Source organism: Pyricularia grisea (genome assembly GCF_004355905.1).
Source record: "Pyricularia grisea strain NI907 chromosome Unknown Pyricularia_grisea_NI907_Scaffold_7, whole genome shotgun sequence".
NCBI classification, from domain to species: Eukaryota; Fungi; Ascomycota; class Sordariomycetes; order Magnaporthales; family Pyriculariaceae; genus Pyricularia; species Pyricularia grisea.
This window is the reverse complement of record NW_022156720.1, coordinates 1,554,585-1,573,116: the sequence shown is the minus strand read 5'-3', so window position 1 is coordinate 1,573,116 and position 18,532 is coordinate 1,554,585. Positions and strand designations below refer to the sequence as shown.

The following is an 18,532-nucleotide window of genomic DNA, read 5'->3' as shown; positions in this document are numbered from 1 at the left end:
TATGTATTGGCGCAAGGCTATGATAAGCAGTCTAATATTAGACGCCTCATGCTCGAAGCTCTTGTTAGAGAAACTTGAGAAGGTGATGAGGTATTGGAGCGCGATGGGGTATTAATAGTGCAATGGTTTGGTAGGTAAAGTCTGCGGCAACTAGTTTGATATGGAAGGAGGGGCAAACTTTGGATGTTGTTTCCAGGCGCCGACTTATCACGTCACGCAAATCAGTCACAGCTCCATCGCTTTCTTCCATTCTCTTGGTTTTTTGATCAAACTCAGAAGCTGGTTTGATATATCTGAAATGTTTTTCATCGGGCAATCTGGTCAACGTTTTCTATGCCTGCCTTTTGGGAAACGAGGCTCAAATATAGAAAAGAAAATCCCCTCCAACAAACAAAGCGTAACCATTTTGCGATATCCTTCTTTTCGAGTTCCCAAGTCGAGTGAGTTGTTCGGATTATCTTCCTTGGTTGAACCTGGTTATTTTCTTAAACTGAACGTGGCTAAAGAAACGTAAGTGGAAAATATTCAATCCAGGGAGGTTTGAAAGTCTGAGGGAGAACCGGATGCTACTATTGTGGAAGGACTGTAATAACAAGACGTTGGTCGATGAGAATAATTACGCGGTTATTTAGGGCATTAAGCAGCTTGTTGCTATATATACTGGGCGAATATACTTGATCTTAATCTAGCTAAGCGCCGGATAGGCTGGGACTATGTAAAAGCAATCGGTCATCTTGGACAACCAACGGTGCAGAAATTCCATCAGGCATATATCTCGTCCTCGGGGCCTGTGAGCCAAGTCATATGCTCCTTGATTTTGGCAAAGATGTGCTCCAAAACCACCATTTATATCGAAAGGAGTTGACTTTTGGACATCCTCGCCTTTGCCTCAGCGGAAACATCAAAGCAGTAGGATTCCATTTGACGTTTCTGTGTAGCCGCAATTGGCTCCCTATCCAACTGCTTGAATGTCTGTCTTTCGAAAACCTTGTCGATGGTATCAATTCGCAGCTGTAAACCAAGCTCAAGGGCCCTGAAGCGTTGCAGCACATCGATCATCTGATTTCGAGACGCCACATCCTGGGGGTTACCCTTCTGTCCATCCAACACTTCTGCTAAGATCTTTGAGCAGTTGTGTTTTATGATGGCCAGTGCCTTGTGGAAATGCTCCTCGTCAGCCTGCTCCAACAGTGCGCGGGCAGTAAGAATATCGTAGAGCAGTTGAGTCGAAGACAACAGTTCTGTATTGTTCGTCATCGGTTGCAGAGTCATTCCGCCAATCTTGGCTTCGTGAGCAGCTCTCTGAATAGCCGCCCATGTTGTCTTGCGAGTAGCCTTTGGTTTGATCTCGTCATCTCTGAATTGCTTGAACACAAAGGCTTCCTCCTCCTTCATCGGGTATGCAATCAGCTTGCCATCATGGCTGGCGATGCAAAACATCTTTCCCGAGTGCTTGTAGTGCTATGTGAAAGGGTTAGTTAAAACTTTGTGTCATTTGAAGACCTCGTGGAATGTAATAGCGGATACCATACTCGAGCTACACGGAGGGTCCTGCTGCTGTGGTCCACTCTAGCATCCAGAAGCATAGTGTCGTTGTTGAGAATCTCGGTGATCGATGCCGACTGTGACTTCCGAGAAGTTTCAGCGGCCGAGTTGGGTGGCTTGATGCCGATACACAGCAGCCGCGTGTACTCTTGAGACTCGTCACCGGCATCAGTCAGTTCCGGAGTGGCATCGTGGGGAACCTTGGTAGTCACCGTCTTGGAGATCTTGAGTGTTGTATTGGCGCATGCTTGCTCCTCCTTGGACAGCGGATATGCTCGGCCATTTAAGTTGAAAGCGTATATCGCTGAGCCTGACATCGTGGGAGAAGTTACTGTCTGACAAAGAATTCCGAGCTTGGAGTTGTGTAGATGTTTGACGTAGGCCAAAGGCAGATTATTCAGGTTGGAGGGTGGAAAGGGAAAGAGTGAAATGCTTGCATCTGGAGGGACAAATATATTTGCAGGCTGAGCTCATTTAGTGGGTGGTGGTTGTGATTAGGGCCACGTACTTACCTACTTTCCTGACCGAGGTGGCCAGAGCCTCCGTTTGCTCCTATCAAACGGGTACCTCCAAGATCACCTCGAATTCAGTTGAAGTTCACTTCTTGTTCACTTTTTATTCACTCCAACCTTCACCCCGCTCTTAATCAGTCAACCCTTATTTTGGCTCTTCAAGATCCAGTTTGTCACCCGGCGCGCAGTTATTCCGCTGCTACTTAACACCATTTGGTGGTCTTTTACTACGATCTTTCTTGTGCTTTTGATTTTCAAATAAATGCTGTTGAGGGTTACGCACTCTATAAGACTAAAGACAAGCCACTTAACCCCAACCTTCTTTTGCAAGTCATAGCACTGTGAGAGCATCCTCTACCGAACCGTTAATTTATCGTCTGCCTCTCAAAGGTAAGCTATAAAAATTTATTCTCATACACTTCGCACCAACTAACTATCCTCAAAGATGAATCTCGTCCAAAAGATCACGAACGTCCTCCGAGCAATGGAAGAGAAGAGAGTTGTCCCCAAAGAATCAGAAAACAACCCAGCTCTCCCCGTCACCCAGGACCAACAGCGGATAGTGATCCAGATCTATGAAGCTTGTCAGAAGTTCGAGCCGTTGGTCGAGTCGCTAGAGGACTTGACAATGAAAGAGGACAAGGCCAGTCTCAGGGCTCAGGCAATGGATGCTCTTAATCCACTAGTCGACGAGCTAGCCACAAGCCTGTACAGCAGCAGCGATGCCGAGGCTGAGGCTGACCTGGTGAGAAGGGAAACTCCCTGGCGCCCGTCTGCATGGGGTCCTGTTGTCCTGGATCCCGACACTTGGGCAAACCAGCATCAGCAAAGAAACTCAGAAATGCTTGAGGATGAAGAAAAGGATGATTCTAAATTGTTCTATGTCCAAGAGAGGCCCTTCACACGACGGAAGCTAATGGATGTCAATAAGACTGACGAGTCCACGAACGATCCGAAGTAAGCAACGAGAGCTACTGGAAGAGCAGGACAGAGCTTGTTTTCTAGCGGGTTGATTTGCATGATTCTCTTGACAAATGATCTCATACAGTCGACGGCTCAGTCCATGGTGAAGATTTCTTGGGACAAGGTCGACTATAGAAATGGGTTTCTTCTTTTTTTGCAACTGATTGGCCGAAAAAATCGTGCCCGTTCTAATCTGAGGACATCTTGTCGATTATCGTCGCAAACGACGGAAGTTACACGGTATACGCACTGTGTATGCATTGTATGCGCACCGGCGATATAATTTTATAATTGTGTATTTGTTTATTAACGAATATTTAATTGAATAAAAATGGCAAAAGTATAATAAAAGTATTAGTGGAAAGTTTAATATTTGGGGTTTTTAACCATTAAAGCCTTATATTTATACACGTTATCCAAAAATTAAAATAAAAATAAATAATAGTAATATTATTTTTAACGCCCTATTTAAATATTTATATATAAATAATAATATATATAAATTTTTTATTTTTATATAATAATAGATATAATTATATTAGCACCGACGTATATATTTCTTTTTCCAAATTATCGTTCGTTAATTTTTTATTTATATAAATATTTAATAATTAATATATTTATTAATAAAAGGTTTTATAAAACAAAAATTCGATATAATAAACCTTTATATTAATTCTATATAATAATAAAATAACGTTTAATTTTTTATTAAAAACAAAATAAATATAAAATAAAATTTAAAAATATATAAATTTTGTTGAATTTATATATAAAATACGCAATTTTAATAATATTAAAAAAAGTTTTTAACGTGGACGTTTGGTTATACCGGTTAATTAATTATTAAAGTTGGTAAAAATATATATTTATTTTAATTCCAAAATTTATCAAAAATATTTAATATTTTATATTACGTAGTATATTAACCAAAATTTATATATATAAACTACCCTTTACAAATAACAATTTTAAAATTAAATTTAAAAACAAAAATATAATTAAAAAAAAAATTAAAAAAAATCCAATTTTCTTTTTTAAAAATCCAACCTCCATTTGCAAATTAAAACCACCCATATACCAATTTAACCAATATAATAATGAAAAATATAAAATAAATCGTTATTAATTATTTCGTTAATTCCTATATCCAACGTGCAAACCGTTTATTTTTACGATTTTTATTTAATTAATTATAACGGAGTGTCGGTCGCCGAATTGGCGAAATTACCTCCACTTAAGCTAGTCTTAGGGCTCATCCCTAAACGCGAGCTCCACAATTGAGCGTGGCTTAATCGTGGCTTTGTTTGTACCTGTGGGTCCAACCAAAGATTACTTTGGTTCAGGTTTAAAAACAATTTGTTCATTTTCGTCGCAAATGGAGGTGATTTCGCCAATTCGGCGACCGACACTCCGTTATAATTAATTAAATAAAAATCGTAAAAATATACGGTTTGTACGTTGGATATAAAAATTAACAAAATAATTAACAACGGCTTAATTTATATTTTTAATCGTTATATTGGTCGAATTGGGATATGGGTGGCCTTAATTCGCAAATGGAGGTTGGGTTTTTAAAAAAAATTGGAATTTTTGAATTTTTTTTAATTATACTTTTATTTTTGAATATAATTTAAAGATTTTTACACATGGGGGGTAATATATACGTATATATTATATATACAAATTTTCATTAATATATTACGTAATATAAAGTGTTAAATATTCAAATAGGTAAAATATTTAATATTTTTGATATATTTTATAATCGAAACGGGTTTATATTTTTACCAATTTAAACGATATTAATACCAAATTTTTAACGATTAAATAACCGGTATAAACAAACGTCCACGTTAAAGAAAAATTTAAATATTATTTAAATTGCGTATTTTATATATAAATTTAATAAAATTTATATATTTTTAAATTTTATTTTATATTTATTTTAATTTAAATAAAAAAATAAACGTTATATTATTATTATATATAATTAATATAATGGTTTATTATATTAAATTTTTTTTATGAAACCTTTTATTAATAAATATATTAATTATTAAATTTAACGTATATTTATATAAATAAAAAATTAACAAACGATAATTTGGAAAAAGATATTATACGTGGATATTAATATAAATATATTTATTATTTTATAAAGATAAAAAGCTTATATATATTATTATTTATATATAAATTTTTAAATAGGGCGTTAAAAATAATAATATTATTATTTATTTTTGTTTTTATTTATTTATAACGATGACAAATATAAGGTTTTAACCGTTAAAAAACCCTAATTTGTAACTTTATACCGATCTTTTTACTATATTTTTATCATTTTTATTTAATTAAATATTCGTAAATAAAAATACACAGACAAAAACTGTATCGCCGTTGCGCATATAATGCAGGCACAGTGCGCATACTGTGCAATTTTGTCGCTTGCGACGAAAATCGACAACATGTCCTCAGACTAGAACGGGCGCGATCTTTTCGGCCGATTTGATTGGCCGAAAAGCCATGTGGCTAAAAGGTACATGGAGCGCCCGGTCCACCATTGCGAAGCAAGGGGGGTCTAGTCTGAGCACTGAGACTATTGGACCCACAGGTACAAGCAAAGCCACGAATTGAGCCACGGCCACGCGGCTCAATTGGTGGAGCTCGCGTTCAGGGATGAGCCGTACCATCGGTTTAGGCAAAATTCACCCTTCGCTCAATTTTGGCAATAGCAGTTTAGGATTATAAATAAAAATGAAAATTCAAAAGGGCAATTTATACGTATAATAATGTTCTGTTAACGGTCGTTCTCCCTCCACCATTCCTCGCATATGACAACATGCGTGGCGGCGGTCATGTCCAGACTCGCACCAATAGTCCAATAGTAGTAGCTTGCTGGGTAATCAATATGATGTTATTGTGTTTCCCGTCACGCCGGGAGAACTCGTGTATCATCTCGCGACGTTCGACTCGGTTCAGCTCGTCGCTGAATAGCAGGGGAGCAAGTTGACGTTTGGCCATTGCCGCGCGGTGCAGGATGTGGAGGAACTTCTGGAATCGTGAAAACACCAGCACCTTTGGTGGCTTCCCATCCTCGGTGAGCGTATTCTGTATAGTTTCGAGCAGCTCCGATGTCTTTCCCACCCGCTCCGAGCACAGCTGGTCCAAAGTGGCATTGTCCACTTTGGCCTTGAACTTGTGATCGTCTTGGGTAAATACCAATAGCTCCAGCTTAATGTTGGATATGATTTCGCTCCTCGAGCCGGCTGGACCAGCTGGATCAGAGGTGTTTCTTCCCCAGTTTGACCGGATGCGGAACCTGTCGATGATCTCGCGCATCGTATCTCGCATCTTCTCAGCAGTCTCAGCTGAATTACTGGGGTCCTCAAGCATCCTCATGAACTCTGCAAAGGGAGCGTTCATATCGTCGATTGAGGGAAGTCTGTTTGGCCTGACACCAAGCTGCAACATGTTTCCAGCTGCTTCCTGCGCCCTTGTGGCTGCCATCATGGCGATTGCTTGGCCGTCACCATTGGCGATGTTTGACGTGACCTCCGGTGGATTCCGCTGCCTGAGTATAATAGAGAAGAATTTACGGATCATATCCGCAACAGCCACTGCATCTTGAGGTGCAAGCTTAAAGGGTACTGTATTGACGACCAGCTCGGGTAGTCTCAGAACATCCCGGGGCCGGGCGACGCTGTTGTAAAGGTCAGCATGTGGCTCTCTGTAATAAAACGCTACTCATAGCTTAGTTACTTACAGGTTCGGGAGAAGGAATAACATCAACCTATGGAACCTGCAGGTTGGCTAAAGAGGAATTGTTAGTATTCAACCCACCAAGCTAACGCTCAGGGGTAGGCTCCATACTCTAAATGGGGTTGGTCCGTTGTCCGGAGGTACCACACAAAAGATCGACTCGAAGACATTCGGCCAGTTGAAGGGATTTTTTTTGTGGCATGAGGTCTACAAACAGGTTTATAGAGTTAGCAAAGCAAAAAATCTTTGATCCATCAGCATCTCACAATCATGAGCATAGCCTCACCTATAAGGTCGCACACCTCCTGCCACCTGTCAGGGATGAATGTTCCTGATAAGAGCAGACACTTCCGGTATCTCGGAGCCTTGATTGCCTCGTACCTCTCCTCATGTACTCTAAGCGCGTTAGTTGCTTAGTCGACGACCAGGAATCGAATCAAGGTATTCGCAAGGTCCCATCCCGGAGAGTAGAAGCTGCAGTCTTCTTTGACGGCTGGCTCGCCCTTCTCGATGGCCTTGGTGGCCGCTTCCTCGGCCTTTTTCGCTTTTTTGAACAGCTGCACCAGTTGCTCGTAGGTCACAATCACCCAAGCCCATTTACCACTCTTGACTTGCATAAATGAGGGCAGGTCATCTTTGCAAGTAACCAGGAGGACGGAAGCGGTACTCGGGATGAGTTTTCTCAAATAGATAGCGATGTTTTCTAGACCGACAAAACTGCCAAGGGTAGAGCAGCTTGGACTGTACCTCATTCAGATGGCGCATAATCTCCGCCTCCCATTTCGGAGCCGACGAGGCCGAAGTCACAATCAAGTTAGTGCATCCTCTATGGTGCTGTAGAAGCTTGCATGCTGTCATGGCCTGGATCTTCTTCCCAAGGCCCATCATGTCCCCCAGTATGGCACCATCCAAAGGACCATTCTCCAAGATCCACTTCAGCTTCCTGTGGACAGAGACAATCAGCCAGTGCCAGTATGCGAAAGTAAAAGAAGTGCTGAATGAGATGTCTGAATGAGATGTATACATACGCAACTCCAAGGCGCTGGTAGTCATGGAGCTTTGTTTCCATGAATTTTGGCTGGTCGATTGGCTTCTGGGATCTTAGCGAGGTCTGACCACGATTGATATTAGCTGTTGTGACAGGAATCTCGCATGGGAGGGAAAACGTCTTACAATCATGGCTTTCCACTTTTCGCTAAAATAGTTGTCAACTCGTATGACAGGCACAGTTCCTTCTGGCAACAGCTTGTGGTCATATGGGCCAGAAGCATCCACGATGTCTTCGGGCCAGTCTTTGATATCTGACACATCGTCTTCTTCGTCACTGGTGTCCTCATCGCTTCCATAGTCCAGCAGCTCGAAAGGATCCTCTTTAGGGTTGTGGATGCGTAGAATGTCAAGGGCGTCGTCAATCTCTCCGGCCAGTCTCTGGACTTCAGCACCGTATTCGGTGGCATTGTCCATGCTGGATAGAGCAAAACTGAGTCCAGAAAACAATGCTATGATGGAACGGATATGACGAGATGGGGGGGAGGGGGTTATGGAAACTGCTTTCGGTGGCGGCAGGATAAGTTGTGACGCAAACGCCGAAACATAGAGCCGGTGTTTTGTGTCAAGATTGTGATTTGTGGCGCAAAGATAAGCAGAAATTATTGCAAGTGGTGGGCAATCTTGAAGAAGTCGTTGAGCCTGGGTGTTTCTCTACAGGCTCATGAAAGATAAAGGAAAATGAGTGCAAAGTGAAGGGCAAACGGGCTGATGAGTCTTACTGCACGAATTTGTGGGTAGTTTTCCTTTTTGCTCTTTTTTTGTTTGCTTCCATATCCTTTCGGTCAGCACTGTGTTTGATGCCACTAACAACCATTGTTGATCTGAGGACAGGACAGAGTCACTTTCCAAACAATCCTTCCCACAACCTTTCCCACAGCTTTTCCTACATAAACTTTCCATACACCTCATCAAAGCCAGGTACAATTTTCAAAACCTCTCTAGCTCACATTCGGAGTATATATATATATATATATATATATATATATATATATATATATATATACAATGCTGCCTCGCCCAAAGAGACGCCCACCCAGGAATTAGTTTCCACTGCTGTCGGCGGTGAAAAAGAAGCCCAGGCTTGAGGAAGACAACACCTGGAGCATCGCTCGCCACAGCGGGCGCCTACCTGTCCAAGGTAAGCAAATTTCATCCCGAGCTTCCTTTACAGACTTTTGCATAGCACTATTGGCTCAGAACGATCCAATCAACGTTGTACGCCACCTATGCTGTCTTCAGTCTTCCATCTCCTTTTCTGTTCTCACTAACGTCTGGCCACCTGTCGACAGTGTGATAAAGAGCAGAACGAGGAGCACCCATTCTCGGGTGACTCCGAGTTTGAGTCCGACTCGAGTGAGAAGCCAGACGGACTGACAATGGACGAACGAGTCGAGAAGGCAAGCTCATGGGACCCTTTCGCACAGCTAAGTCGTAACCTACGTAACTACCCAGTTGTCGATGTTGTTGGCCGGTACACTGTCGACGGCAAGCACTACATCCTCCTGCTGGATGGCACAGAGATGGAGGAGTACATGCGCGTCACCGATATGTATGGTCCGGAGCAGACGGTTTACACCTACAAGGAGATCGATGATCAGAACATTACCACGGCTGTTAACGCTGCCCGCAACCAAGTCATTCAAAACCAGGAGTAAACTGAGGGAAGCCAGCCAACTGAATGTCCTGGCACTGAACATCGTCGGGTCTTTTGAGCTGGAATGAGCTCGAATCGATAGTATCCACGATGGCAGCTCGAGTTTTATACGGGAGGGCAGGGAAGAAACTGGTGCTTCGCAGGTGATTTTGCCGGACTTTTATTAGTATTTAAGGTATTGAAATCGCTGATGCCTACCTTTTAACATCTTGGGGGCTTGACTTTACAGCTGGAGCCTTACCTGGTGGTGGTATCCTTGAAGTTTGTACGCTCATTTTGGTACAGTCTGGCTGCGTGGAGGACCACGGCTTAAAATGAAGATAAAGAAAGGACACATCGTTAACCAGAACCCTGTGTTTATTCTTTCCGGTGATGGCGTCCTCGTATTCATTTTCTGGCTGCAATATCTCCAGGGCAGTGAATATAAAAAAAAGAAAAAAGAATTTTCTAAGAGATACCTTCGTGGCTAGCTGCGCTGCCAGTTTTTGATGGACAGTTTCGTGTCTCGCCGAGCCCCGTTCTGCCTCCTGTAAAATCGCAATCCGAGCCTGGATTAAAGACGTAGCGGCAACTCGGAGCATTTACTTTTTTGCTCATTAAAAGCTTTGTTCTTACCTTTGCTGCCCAACGCTTATCCTATGCCTTTTAGAATATGTCAGCTACGCTGCCCCAAGATTTGGTCACATTCTGTTCTGGTTCTCTTCCGAGCACATTAGCACCTATGACGCTATAAGTACCTACTCGAATGCAAATTGGATGGTTGGATTATCGCAGCAACTTTATAATAGGCACTAGGTTGAAAGTTGCGTCAAAGTGTTGGTTGCTACCTTAGGCAGTACTTTGCAAAGAACAATTTGCTGGGAAACCTGGGTGGTTTTGGTCTTGCCTAAAACAGCCATTGTTGCGTACAATCCCCTCCGTTAACGGCCATTTCTATTTGACAGAACAGGAAATCAACTACCCCAAATTTCTTACTCTACGTCTGAGAACAAGGTCATCTGTTCAGCGAAAACCTGTTGAGCCCAAATGTTTCTAGTGAATTCTTACAACAGAAACTTGGAAATACACAATGCTTAGTCGACAGCAAAAACGCGGTAGACCCCCTTCTGTACCGCAGCAGTCGGCACAGAAGAAGCCAAAGTTAGATGAAGATGAGAGTTTGGTCTCAAAGAAGGTATTTTCCTGTCCTCACTTATTCCGAGTGCACTCTTTCCAGGCAATGAAGGTAATCAAAAGAAACTAATAAGCTAGCAGCTTGGAGGAATGCCGAAGCAAGACCAACACAATCAGCAACAGAACCCGAAAAATCTGTTTCAGTTTCAGGAAGATGTGGGCTCCACGGGGCAGATTCAGTCATCCGGTCAAGAGGAAGTGCGCGATCCTCACACATCTATGGAGGGTATTATGCGGAACACGGATGACAGTGACGCCGACAGCGATCATGACTCCCACTCCAGCCAGGCCTCTCAGCCCGAATGGTTCAAGTATCTGGAGGCCAAGATCGAGGAAACTGAGAACCAAGTGAGTGCTACAAATGCTCTACTTCAGGTTGCCATTAAGCTAACAAAAAGATTTAGGAGTCCTGCATGCGTTTGATCCGGTCGTTCATGTCGGAGCGTCTATCCCGGACCGACTTATTCCCAGAGGAAACAGCAAATTGTGCCGCCAGAATCAACTATCACAGTTGAGCTTCTCCAAGTCTCTCAAGAAGTTAAGGCGCTGGTGGCTCTCTGGGAGGCCCAGCTCGTACCGTGAGAAGGCCCTCGGCGCAATAGACAAGGCGCTGTTTGTGGCAGCATGGATTGTGCAGGGGGCGATGTGGTCCAAGGAGACTGAGTGGCAGCTCTACTCGCTCTGTTTGGATCCTAAGAAGCTCATCATGCCAAGCGGCGAGGATATTTTCATCGATGTGGCCACGGCAGAGATCCAGATGTCGGCGATTGAGGATCAGATCCTCGACAAAAAGTTACGTGCCATGTGGCCCATGCCAATCGAGTATGATGATATTAGTGACAGCAACTAGCATCCGCAATGGCAACTAGCAGTAGAAGGACCCGGGCATTTAAGCAGATTCTGGGTGGCCATAGTCCCAGATTGTTACCAAGGAACAGCGTAGGGACAAGATGTAAAACACATGACAAGGCAGGAGAGCTGGAATGTACATCTAGAGAAGACAGTACAGTAATGTTGCCAGGAGAATGAAAAACAGCCCAAGATGGCACGAAAGTGCATGCAGCAGGTTTTACTCTTTCGCTTTCTTGCCTCTTTTGTGTCGCCGTTGCATGAGGAAAGCCCCTAGCATGAACTGATCTGTTTCCACTCGAGTTCAGCAACGAAGTGTTAATCGAAAGCAATATGCCTAGCCCTTTTGAGCGAGTAAGGAGCACATCCTCTGGATATCGTGTCGTGCTTATCGGAATTCTGCGTCTGTGTCGTCCGGTGCTAAGGCCTTCGCCAGGCTTACAGCATCCATTGAGTACGTTTACGGTGTAACATATCAAACGAGAAAACATTATGGTTTGTTTGCAATAGTCTTGCCTTCACATACGACCATACCCACTGGAATATACGGGATCCCGTCCGCTCTCCTCTAGTCAAACCAGTGAGGGCCGAACTAGTACTCAGGTGGGTGACCACTGGGGAATCCTCGGTGTTGTATGTTTTTGTTTTTTTTTTTTCTGACTCGCTGGGGAGTGTGATCATTTATTAAGCAAATTAATCACTGTCAACTTCTCACTTGGCTAAGGAGCCCATGCAGATATATATGTATCAATCTTGGATGTGTGCGACCAACCGCGGGCATCCTGGAGTCAGTCAGTCACTACATAGAGAGTTCCCCAACTTTAAGCCCCACATAGATAATATCTCGAGACCTTGAGATATTTTCTGCACTGCTGGCCATTAGGTCTACTAAGGTTGACCGGTAAATTCACAAAGTCGTTCGATACGCAGGTAGGAAGGTAGGCCGAAACGAATTTAAATGTTAATTTAGGTACTTAAATGTCGTATTAATAGGGCTACGTTATCGAACCTTCACGATCCGTTATTCAACCTACAAATTGACTCCACATAATGTCAACATAAAAAAAATACGTTCCGTGACTTTTACCCACCAAAAACCCACCCAAATACGTCGGGGCCCATATTGCCCATGTGGCCCCAAATCTGCCGCTAAACGGTGAAAATTTTGCCGAGGGCGGTAAAAACCGCCCGTTGCATAAAATTATTCCCAACCCACGCACCGCACCATGCACCGCACCATGCACCGCACCATAATTAAATTGCTACCTACCTTTATTTGGCCTACCCTCAAAAAGGCCCAAATCGCCTTTAAGGCGCACGTTTATTTTAATGGATCTGACGTCGTTACTATTCGTTACCCGACGGGATTAAAAAACGACGATATTATTATCCGCCAAAATTTTGTTAATTAAATTAAATCACGTAACACCCCCTAACCTTCACCATTATTGTGGCTTTTGTGACTTTTGTGGCTTTATGCGTTATGGCTGATTTATGCGTTGTGTCTGACTTGGCCGAAAACTCCACCTAAAAAGTACTCAGTGCAGACGATTGCTGTGTGGGTCCAATTTGTAGGTTGAATAACGGATCGTGAAGGTTCGATAACGTAGCCCTATTAATATTGGGTGGGACGCAAAACTAAGTGCTGATTACTGAAAGTGGCTGCTTAATAAGAACGTCCTATAAGAGTATTACATGTATAAGGGGCAACTCCTTGGTCAGCCACGAATGTGTCCGTTGCGACATCCACCCCTGACCGCTGCACCTTCTTGTCCCCAGGCGATTTGAAGTTGGAGAAGGCCATAGCTGTGTATCTGAGCTATTATGTGCCAATGATGGTCTGCCAAATGTTAAACTGCTACCATCTGGTTCTGCCTCAATCTTGTCAGAGGCGTTCAACATAATATTAGTATGTATCTTTGGCATAAGTGTTGAACTGCTAACTTAATAGTTGTGCTCCATATTAATATTCAGTATGATACTAGAGTTAGAAGTAAAAGCTCTCCCGATGACGCAACAAGCACCATGGGCCATGACCTTCCAAGGCGCAGAACGCAGTGTCGATACTTTCTCATGACTTCCAGGATTAGATACTTCTCACTCACGTTGCTTTAGCCACGCTCAGTTGATGCTTGCCGGCGCCAACATTGACAGACACTCGCCCGTCTTGGAAGGTGGCTCCGCTTTGCGCGGTTCCTGCTGCTCCGTCGTAGATTACAACCCCACCCATGCTTACACGGGCTTCCTTGTTCGACACGGGAACGCTGATGGCACCGCTAGTTCCATCGGGCGCATCCACGTCAAGCTCAAACGCGGCCCCGTTCTGACCAGCCGTCCAAGAGACCCGAATAGCGCCACGTGGCGTCGGCATGGCGCCCCGGGCCCACGTCAACTCTCCCGCAACGACAGGTTTGACCTCCCACTGCTCAAAACCGACCTTCTTGGCCGTGATCCCAAGCACGTAGTTGGTCATTAGTGGCACGATGCCCGTGGACCATCCATGTGACATGGAAGTGAAGCCGCCCTGGTACGGGGTGCCGCCGGGACCAGTGCCCTCCCAGAACGTCACGCCTGGGTCACCGGCCGACATTGTTCCGTACAGTCTGTGGATCTCGTCGAATGCGGATTCCTGAGTGGAAGGAACCTCCAACCTCGCGGCAATCTCAAAGTAGGAAATGAAGGCATAGACTCGCTGCGAGTAGCCGTCGCTGACCTGGTCGTTGTCATAAAAGGCGTTGCCCCAGGGCCTCTTCAGCGAGCTATCGAGATAGGACAGGATTGACTCAGCAACGCTGCTACGCGAGTTCCCTGAGTCGGTAGTGGTGTTCGCTATCCCAGACAGGATTGCGAGACTGTTGCCATCCTGCGAGTGAGATGGACACAGCTGAGATGATCCACATCTGCCGCCATCAAAGAACGCCCCGACGCTAGAGTCCCAGTTGCGTCTCAGTAGGGATGCTCCAGTCACTGTCGCCCTGTTGCGCCAGCGTGGAGCGTCCTGGTCTTGTCCAATCTGCTCCGCAAGGTCTGCGGCGTATTTGAGAGCGCGGACGTATAGAGCGTTGTAATAAGTCACGGGACCTTCGCGAGGTACGAAGGCGTAGTCTCCGTAGCCCCTTCGCTCGACTAGGTTTGTGTCTGAGTTCGTGACACTGGGGTAGAAGTTATCGAGGACTTTAACCAAGTTGGGCCATACCGACCTGAGGTAATCAAGATCGCCAGTATAGACTGCATAGTCGCAACTACATACTACCCACCATAGTGGATAGTCGAAAAGTTGTAGATTGTAGTTTCCACTGCTGAGTCGTCAGCACCTCGAGTGACCCCCTGGTCGAAGGGATGTCAAACTTACATGCTGGCCGGAGGAATCCAGCCGTCGTTTCGTTGGTGCGCTGCAAGATCGGCCAGAACATTCTTGGCGGATGAGGCGACATCATGAGAAATGTACGCAGTGAGCGCAGCGACAGCTAAATCTCCCACGTATGGATCTCGATCACGTTTAGGCCCGTCGTGTAGCACAAGCTTGCCAACCAACGTCGGGCTGCCGGCATCTCGAGGCTCCGTATCGTTTAGACGGAAGGTGTCAATGCAGAGGTCATTTGTATAAACAGCGTCGTACCACCACTGGGTAATGCTTTTGTCTGAGCACTCAAAATTACCCGTGAACGTATCCGGCGTGCCGTGAAAAGCAGATAGGTGCAGCTTGACGGACGAGATGGAAACTGTGCCATAGGAAGTGGTGTATGGCGAGTCACTTTCAAGTGCTTCCAGCGTTATCTTGACGTATCGGAAGCCATGGAGACCATCACCGCATACCTGCCTGCCGTGTTCGCATCCAGACTGCGCCAACCACTCGTACGGCTGCTGCTTGACGGCGATCTGGTCAGTGCCGTTGGTGAGTTTTGCATCCTAAGAGGCCGTGTTAGTTTAGTCGGTCTAGCCAAGTTGTCTCCCCCCGCATGTCAGCCACTTACGCCACTCGCATGGTCAGACCGGGTAAAGTCACTTCTTTCACCCAAAAACTCTAGCGTCTCGGAGAATGCCAGTTTCAGACCAGGAAGGGCGTTTCGGTTCGAAGCAGTGGCAGATGCGCCAGCAAACTGTATGGACAACAAGCCCACGGTATTTTGACCAAAGTCGACAATGATAGACGTCTTGTTGTTGGAAGCTTGTGTCCGGGTGAGCACTGTGGGAGCGTCACCCTTGATCAGCCCATTGGGGTTGGTCACATTTCCTTGAATTCGCCGGCTTACAACGTCCTTTGGTGTAATAACTGTGGTTGGAGAAGCTCGCACAAACTTTTGCCAGCTGTTTTCGTCACTGTCTTGCCTGCGGTTTACATGGGTATCAAGCATAAGAGCCAGGCTCAGCGGAATGATGACCGATGCCAGCAGCAGGCGCCTCAGTGTATCTTGGCGGAGACCCATCTTGGATGCTGGTTGTTGGGAGGGAACCGTTTCCGACGCCAGACTGCGAGTGCAGGCCCTTGGGCCGAGATATAATATACCTGTGAGGTGATCGACAAGTCATGCGTGACTAGTCCGGTCTATCAACAAACGATGAAATGAAAATGCGATAGTTCAAGAATAAAGGTCATGCGTGGGAGTCAGTTCTGATATACCGGCTAGCAGACACGCTTGGTCGTGCAGGTTGCAAATCACGCTTGACGCTTTCAGTAATACCCCAGAGAATAATTTGGCCTGCCGTCCGATCAAGGCTGTGAAAGCAAAGTTTTGGTAGAGGTAGTCTTGTCCAAAAGAAAGTGCCTTTCATGCGTAGGTGTTTATGAGGCCAGGAACGAGGCGGGGTAAGTTGGGATAGCAAATCCTGTGGCGCACAGGACTTGTGTAGTGCTTGCCAACCAACCACAATGGTCAAATTTCTTAAGAGAACATGATATGATTCAATCAATCCTCGAGGGAATGAAGGATGTCAAATGCACTTGCATCTCGAGAGGGACACGCAAGAGGATCGAGCAACATGACGTGGAGTCTATAGGCCGTGCTCATACCGACATGCCCGTTGATGCAGCTGCCCAACCCGAGAGGTTGTGCTGGAGTTGAAATGACTCTGGGCCGAGGTCGACAAAATGTGAAAGTGAAAAGAGTAGAGGTTGTGATCAACCAGAGAGCAAATGGCACTTAGCCCCGGGTTTTCAAGACGAGCTCCGCAGGAATTCGGGACTTCCGGGCAGAAATGTCAAACACTTGAGAGCTGAAGACACCGGGCCCGAATAGTGGTCACGGATGGGGTTTCGGGTTGTGTGCCCCACCAAAAACCAAATTGATCAATCAGTCGCGTGAAGGCAGCCGCGTGGTGCAGCTACCTTCAATGCCTGGAGCCTAATGGTTGGACGGGATCCTGCAACGATGTGAAGCATGAGACCCGATTGGACAATTCATGTTCCTTTGCGGCAGATGCACTGGAAGACAGTAGGACAGAGCGACCCTACATAGGTAATTTCCAATTCAGGTACCACTAACTGCTCATTGCTGACACGAACATCGTGCGCTCACTTCGTTTCAGCACTCAACATAATCTCGTACAAAGAGACCACCGGGTAGAACGAATGTAATATTAACAAATGGGGCAGCGTGGATTCTGTACGGGCAAGAGGATCCATTGCAAACGTATACCGCAACGCAATGCAGTTGATCAATGGAAGAGGAGAGAAAATAATGATGTCTTAGTAAAACCTTTTTTTGGTTGGCGATTGAGTCGGTTTTAGAACGGTGCCCCACTAGTGAGTGGTGTTGACAACCTTGAACAAAGTATCAGGTACCAGATTCGTAGTACGGTAACTTCCCTACTGTAATCCACCTGGCAACTTGGTCCTCGAGACGCACTGTTTACAACGGGGGTATCGAGATCATTGGAGAAGAGACTTTACAACCTTTTTTTTCATTATTTCAGACAAAATGGAGGAAGTTGGAGATCCATGTCCCTACCCCGGAAGACAAAGCGCGACTGCCGGTCAACAGGGAATATGGTCTCTCCAGGGATAAGACAGTCGGGAATGGTAACGCCCCTTGGGCGACCAGACCAAAAAAATACGGTTCTTTTTTAAGACACAAAAACATCCCGTACTCCAAACGAGTTGCGGTATGTCAGGCGGAGTGGGCTGTCTAGCGGTGAGTTGTTGAAATACCATTCATTTTTAGTCGAGGTACTCCAAGTTTGTGAGAAGAGACCTGGTATGAACAAGTCACCATCAACTGCGGCTCGCTCGGTGTCGGTCCAGGGCATCAAAATGATTCCGGTCAGGGAGATGAGCCCGACGATACCTCGTGACGTTGGCGGCAAGGGTGGACGGGCAGAGGCTGGTCTCTGCAACACAGAAGCGAAGTATCTAGACATCATGAGGCCTTCAGAGATTTACCCCATGATACCAACTGGACCCACTTTTCAATAATCTGGGGGTAATGGAAACTCAAGGCTCTGGGCCTGGGCGCGGGGATGGAGGGGTTAGTTGTGCACTGGCTCACACAAACTAGAGCCAACGGCGGCGTTTTGTTACGTACATTTACGTACTGACGTGACGACCTTGACACATCGCGATGCATTGTTTTGGTCTGACGTGCTTGTGCTTTGTCGTCTTGGATCTTTTGGAACAAAAATTAACAATAAACAGGTGTCAAGTACCTGCACCCATCCTGGAAATACCTTGGCCGGTAAGTGGATGGTGGAAGGAGAGAGAGTTTTTTTTCTTTTTTCTTGGTCTATCCACCCTTGTCTTGAACCGTTCAAACATGAAATAGTGTACATATGCAAGCCCACTAGTACTTGTTTGCTGTAGTTTTGATGGTTAAACAAAAAAAAAAAAAAAAAAAAAAAAAAAAAAAAACACTGGTGACCAGACGCCCAGACCACCAGGTAGACGGTGAGACTTTTTTGGGCTTAGGCGAGCTTTCTTTTTTGTATACCCAAGGTAGGTTCGCTGACGGAGCCAGATCAGGATAAGCCTCTTTGTTCCAGAAATCCTTCTCCGGACTCCATCCGTAACCTGCGAGGGAGGTACCTCTTA

General features: G+C 45.2%; 7 protein-coding genes across 7 annotated transcripts; 3 read left to right on the top strand and 4 right to left on the bottom strand.

The window, feature by feature from the left end:
- Nucleotides 1-846: 846 nt before the first annotated feature.
- PgNI_09480 (uncharacterized protein) lies at nucleotides 847-1,862 on the bottom strand (the record flags this gene model as incomplete). Its single annotated transcript, XM_031129463.1, has 2 exons — nucleotides 847-1,461; nucleotides 1,533-1,862. 2 exons carry the CDS (start codon nucleotides 1,860-1,862, stop codon nucleotides 847-849), a joined length of 945 nt encoding a protein of 314 aa, XP_030978310.1.
- Nucleotides 1,863-5,876: 4,014 nt separating this feature from the next.
- On the bottom strand, nucleotides 5,877-6,952 carry PgNI_09478 (uncharacterized protein; the record flags this gene model as incomplete). The annotated part of the gene is made up of 3 exons (XM_031129462.1): nucleotides 5,877-6,723; nucleotides 6,787-6,822; nucleotides 6,894-6,952. 3 exons carry the CDS (start codon nucleotides 6,950-6,952, stop codon nucleotides 5,877-5,879), a joined length of 942 nt encoding a protein of 313 aa, XP_030977814.1.
- A 243-nt stretch (nucleotides 6,953-7,195) lies between these two features.
- Nucleotides 7,196-8,246, bottom strand: PgNI_09477 (uncharacterized protein; the record flags this gene model as incomplete). The annotated part of the gene is made up of 4 exons (XM_031129461.1): nucleotides 7,196-7,416; nucleotides 7,496-7,776; nucleotides 7,811-7,893; nucleotides 7,956-8,246. 4 exons carry the CDS (start codon nucleotides 8,244-8,246, stop codon nucleotides 7,196-7,198), a joined length of 876 nt encoding a protein of 291 aa, XP_030977808.1.
- Nucleotides 8,247-8,510: 264 nt separating this feature from the next.
- Nucleotides 8,511-9,487, top strand: PgNI_09476 (uncharacterized protein; the record flags this gene model as incomplete). The annotated part of the gene is made up of 3 exons (XM_031129460.1): nucleotides 8,511-8,521; nucleotides 8,904-8,970; nucleotides 9,122-9,487. 3 exons carry the CDS (start codon nucleotides 8,511-8,513, stop codon nucleotides 9,485-9,487), a joined length of 444 nt encoding a protein of 147 aa, XP_030977941.1.
- Nucleotides 9,488-10,555: 1,068 nt separating this feature from the next.
- PgNI_09475 (uncharacterized protein) lies at nucleotides 10,556-11,509 on the top strand (the record flags this gene model as incomplete). The annotated part of the gene is made up of 3 exons (XM_031129459.1): nucleotides 10,556-10,660; nucleotides 10,804-11,007; nucleotides 11,171-11,509. 3 exons carry the CDS (start codon nucleotides 10,556-10,558, stop codon nucleotides 11,507-11,509), a joined length of 648 nt encoding a protein of 215 aa, XP_030977804.1.
- Nucleotides 11,510-13,430: 1,921 nt separating this feature from the next.
- PgNI_09474 (uncharacterized protein) lies at nucleotides 13,431-16,735 on the bottom strand. Its single transcript, XM_031129458.1, has 3 exons — nucleotides 15,483-16,735; nucleotides 14,861-15,417; nucleotides 13,431-14,804 (listed from the first exon to the last, which is right to left on the bottom strand). Exons 1-3 carry the CDS (start codon nucleotides 15,933-15,935, stop codon nucleotides 13,610-13,612), a joined length of 2,205 nt encoding a protein of 734 aa, XP_030977806.1. The 5' UTR covers nucleotides 15,936-16,735; the 3' UTR covers nucleotides 13,431-13,609.
- Nucleotides 16,736-17,758: 1,023 nt separating this feature from the next.
- Nucleotides 17,759-17,920, top strand: PgNI_09473 (uncharacterized protein; the record flags this gene model as incomplete). The annotated part of the gene is made up of 1 exon (XM_031129457.1): nucleotides 17,759-17,920. One exon carries the CDS (start codon nucleotides 17,759-17,761, stop codon nucleotides 17,918-17,920), a length of 162 nt encoding a protein of 53 aa, XP_030977812.1.
- Between the last annotated feature and the right edge of the window lie 612 nt (nucleotides 17,921-18,532).